The 3963-nt window shown below is 39.0% G+C and overlaps 1 protein-coding gene across 1 annotated transcript in view; it reads left to right on the top strand.

Moving 5' to 3' along the window:
• LOC109841800 overlaps positions 1–3742 on the top strand; it is a 36299-nt gene extending 32557 nt beyond the window's left edge. The window contains exon 5 of the mRNA XM_020410739.1: positions 1372–3742. Within this exon, the coding sequence (XP_020266328.1) occupies positions 1372–3742 (2371 nt within the window). The remainder of the gene's footprint in view (positions 1–1371) is intronic.

Below are 3963 nucleotides of genomic sequence, written 5' to 3'. Positions count from 1 at the left end.
GGTCGACCGCCGCGGTCGACCGCGATGGATCACGGTCGACCGTGGCGGTCGACCGCCGAAGCGGGTTGAGTCTGGTTTCTGTTTCCAGACCCGTTTCGTTTGAGAGTTGTATATAAACCCAGAACTCGTTTCTAGGGTTAAGTTTTGGAGGATTTGAGCTGGTGAAAGGGGATTTCTAGGGCTTTTATTGTTGGAGTCTATTGGAGAGATCAAGTAGTCTTGTTTGAGGGTTTTGGGTAAGATTTGTAACCCTAATTTGTATTCCCCTTGATTTCTATTAGTGAAACTCTCCCCTCCTTGCCCCGTGGACGTAGGCACGTTGCCGAACCACATATATCTTGTGTTCTTGCTATGATTGGTTGGCTTGTGTTTATTTGTGGTCTACTATTGTTCTTGTGAGAGATTTTGTATTGGCGATTTGGGCTTCCGCGGCGCAGAACAGCTCCCCCAGGTCCGATTTCTCCGACGACTTCACCAACTCCGACGCTCCCAAATCCGCCATCTCCGACGACGTCACCAACTCCTCCGTACTTCGCCGACTTCCCCCTCGATCTCCGTCGAGCTCCCTCGATCTCCCTCTCCTCCATCAACCCCCAAAATCGGAGCTCCCCCAGGTCCGATTTCTCCGACGCCGACTATCCCCAACTCCGCCGACCGTGACCGACTATCCCCAACTCCCTCGAGCTCGATCTCGAGATCCCCCAACTCTTGCTTATTTTGCGTTTTGTTCAGATTCTTACTGGAAAATATTTGTCAGGTTTGAGTTGATTGATTGTGTTCTACTATCACTAATTTGTTCTTTATCTATGAAAAGTGCTCGTAAAAGCTTTTTAAAAAATTTCCGTATAAGACTTGAGATATTTGTTCCCTATTTTAACTGATGAATTTGGCTCATAAGGCGGTAAAACAATATGCCCTATGGTTAGTGACAGCAAGCTCTACGGAATATATTTGGTGGAGTATCATATTAAATGAATTGATGATAGCTCAGAGCCTCAGAAAGTGTTTATGTCTTACTTTTATCTATTTTGTATCTAATAAGTAAGTTTCACTTAAGTATACTGGTTTCACTTAAGTATACTGGCCTTAATCCATTCCAATGTGTTAATACCAATTTTTTGAGAATTCTTTTTATAAAGGGCTTATGTGAACAAAATTAGCGATAGCTCCAACTGATGTTCGAGTTGCTAAAATTGGCCCATGTTATCACTGAATCTTTTATGGAGGCTAATTCTAACAAATGTGCAATCTTTTATGGAGGCTAATTCTAACAAATGTGCAATCTTTTATGGAGTTGTCACTGAATCTGAAAAGGCTAACATTGCCACTGAGCTGGTGTATACTGGCTCTCTGACTTTGCACATGTATCAGATGTGAAGATCTGTTTAATCAAACATCCTATTGGACTGTTTTCCCTAAACTGACAGTTAAGAGGGTTCTCACTGATGCTGCTAAACATTGGTTAATTAAGGAAGTTAATTACAAGGAGATAAGAAATGCCCTTTTCCAAATGAATGCAGATAAGGCACCAGGCCCAGATGGATTCAATGCATATTTTTATCAACAAAATTGGGATATAATTAAGGATGATGTGGTTCTGGCAGTGCAAAATTTCTTTTCTTCTGGTTCTCTTCTTAAACAAATTAACCATACTTTCCTTACTCTTGTGCCGAAATCAAAAGAAGCTACTTCTATCCAAGATTATAGACCAATATCATGTTGCAATGTCATTTACAAGATTATTACTAAAATCCTTGCAAATAGATTAAAGCTTGTGATTGGAGAATTGATTTCTAAGAATCAACATGCTTTTCTTCAAGGGAGACATATAGGTGAGTGCTCTTTACTTGCTCATGAATTGCTTAGAGATTTCAACAAGAATCATGGTAAGAGAGCCTGTTTTAAGATTGATCTTCATAAGGCATTTGATAGCATCAATAGAGAATTTGTATACTATATTATGCACTGTATGGGTTTCCCAGTTAAATGGATTAATTGGATTAGAGAATGTCTATCTACTCCCTCTTTCTCAGTACTATTAAATGGTTCCTCCTCAGGATTCTTTAAGAGTAATAGGGGTATTAGACAAGGGGATCCCCTTTCTCCATATATCTTTGTCTTGACCATGGAATTCTGGTCTATTGGTATGGAACTAGCAACTATCTCAGGGAATATCCAGAATTTTAAAACACAACAGGAACTTCAAGTCTCTCATATTTTATTTGCAGATGATATGCTAGTATTTTGTAGAGCAAATAGAAGTTCATTTGAAGGTATCAACAACCTGCTGGAAGCTATGGCATTGAATACTGGCCTGTGTATTAACAGGAAAAAAAGCAAATTATTTTTCAGTAAAGGTTGCAACTACATAGGTGTATTAAGCTCAATTGTGGGAATTTCTATTGGGAATCTTCCTATGAAATACCTAGGATTACCTCTATCTGCCAAATACCCGAAAGCTAAGGATTTTCTTCCTCTTATTGACAAGATCAGATATAAGATTGAAGGCTGGATGACACATTCTCTTTCATTTGCAGGGCGATTGGAGCTTGTTAAAGCTGTCTTATTCAGTACCTCAGCCTATTGGTATTTTGTTTATAAATTCCCTATATCCATTGTCCAAAATTTGGAATCAATTTTTGCAAATTTTCTCTGGAATGGAAAACTTCATGCTATCAGCTGGAAGGAGGTTTGTCGGCCAAAACAGGAAGGGGGATTTGGTCTGAGACAACTAAGTGATATTGGTCAAGCAGCTGCTCTAAAATTAATATGGAGACTATTAACAACTAATACTCTATGGTCAAGCTGGATGAAAGTCAGATATGTCAGAGGAGGTAATTTGTGGAATTCTACTTCTAATCTATTGGATTCAGGTACCTGGAAGCACATATACAGTCATAAGGAGAAAGCTCTGAGCTGCATTAGGAAAACCATTGGGAATGGGGAGGCTACTTCACTTTGGTTTGACCCATGGTTACAGGAAGGTAGAATATGTGAACTTCTAAGCCAACTAACTCCTCAACTTACAGGCACTAGTACTTGGACAGTCTCTAACATCATTCAAAACTCTCAATGGAATTTCATCTTGCCATGCCTTAGTCCTCTGATACCTTTCATTACTAAAATATCAGTGTCAGGTCAGGAAGATCAATGGATATGGTTGCATACTGGTGATGGGATTTTCTCTTTTTCCTCAGCTTGGAACCAAGTACGGACACACTACAACATTTTTGAGCTTTACAATGTGGTATGGTTTCCCTACTCTAATCCTATGATGTCTTGTTGCATGCTTAGAAGTTTAAATAACAGGTTACCTACAAGAAACAGACTTTTCAGATTTGGTATTACCTCAATAGAAGTTTGTGCTCTCTGTTATGCCTCGAAGGAGACTAGGGATCATCTATTCTTCCAATGTGAATTTTCAGCATTTATTTGGAAGTTATGTAGACTTAAATTGCAGCTAAAGGCTACAGATGCAAAGGAGCTGAAAACAGAAGCCCTGGAAATCAAGGAAAAGTTCAAATTTAAAGATAATACTTATATTTTGGCTAGATTAGCTTTGAATGCAACAGTGTGGCATATTTTGCAAGAAAGGAACATGAGGATATTCCATGATCGAAAGTTGCACAAGATTATGGTGTTCAGAAGAATTTACGAAGATATCAATATTTTGCTTAGAACTTGCAATTGGAAAGTTGGTAATTCTGTTATTCTAACAAACTGGGGCTTTAATAAACGATGAATATTTGAGAGCGGGATGATAATGTTCTGTATTTGAGAGTACTATCTATTCTGTAATATGTTTGGCTTTTGGTAACGGTGGGTGCTTGCTGGGTTCCTTTAGTTGAGGGTGACGGCCAGGGTCCTCTCCCCTCTCTATAGTTTTCCTAGTTTAGTTCCTTAGCGTTGCATAGCCAAGATTGTATCTTATGTACTTGTATTTGGCATTAATGAGAATTTACT

This window comes from Asparagus officinalis, chromosome 5, assembly GCF_001876935.1.
Source record: "Asparagus officinalis chromosome 5, Aspof.V1, whole genome shotgun sequence".
In the NCBI taxonomy this organism is placed as follows: Eukaryota; Viridiplantae; Streptophyta; class Magnoliopsida; order Asparagales; family Asparagaceae; genus Asparagus; species Asparagus officinalis.
This window is presented reverse-complemented; position numbering and strand designations above follow the sequence as displayed.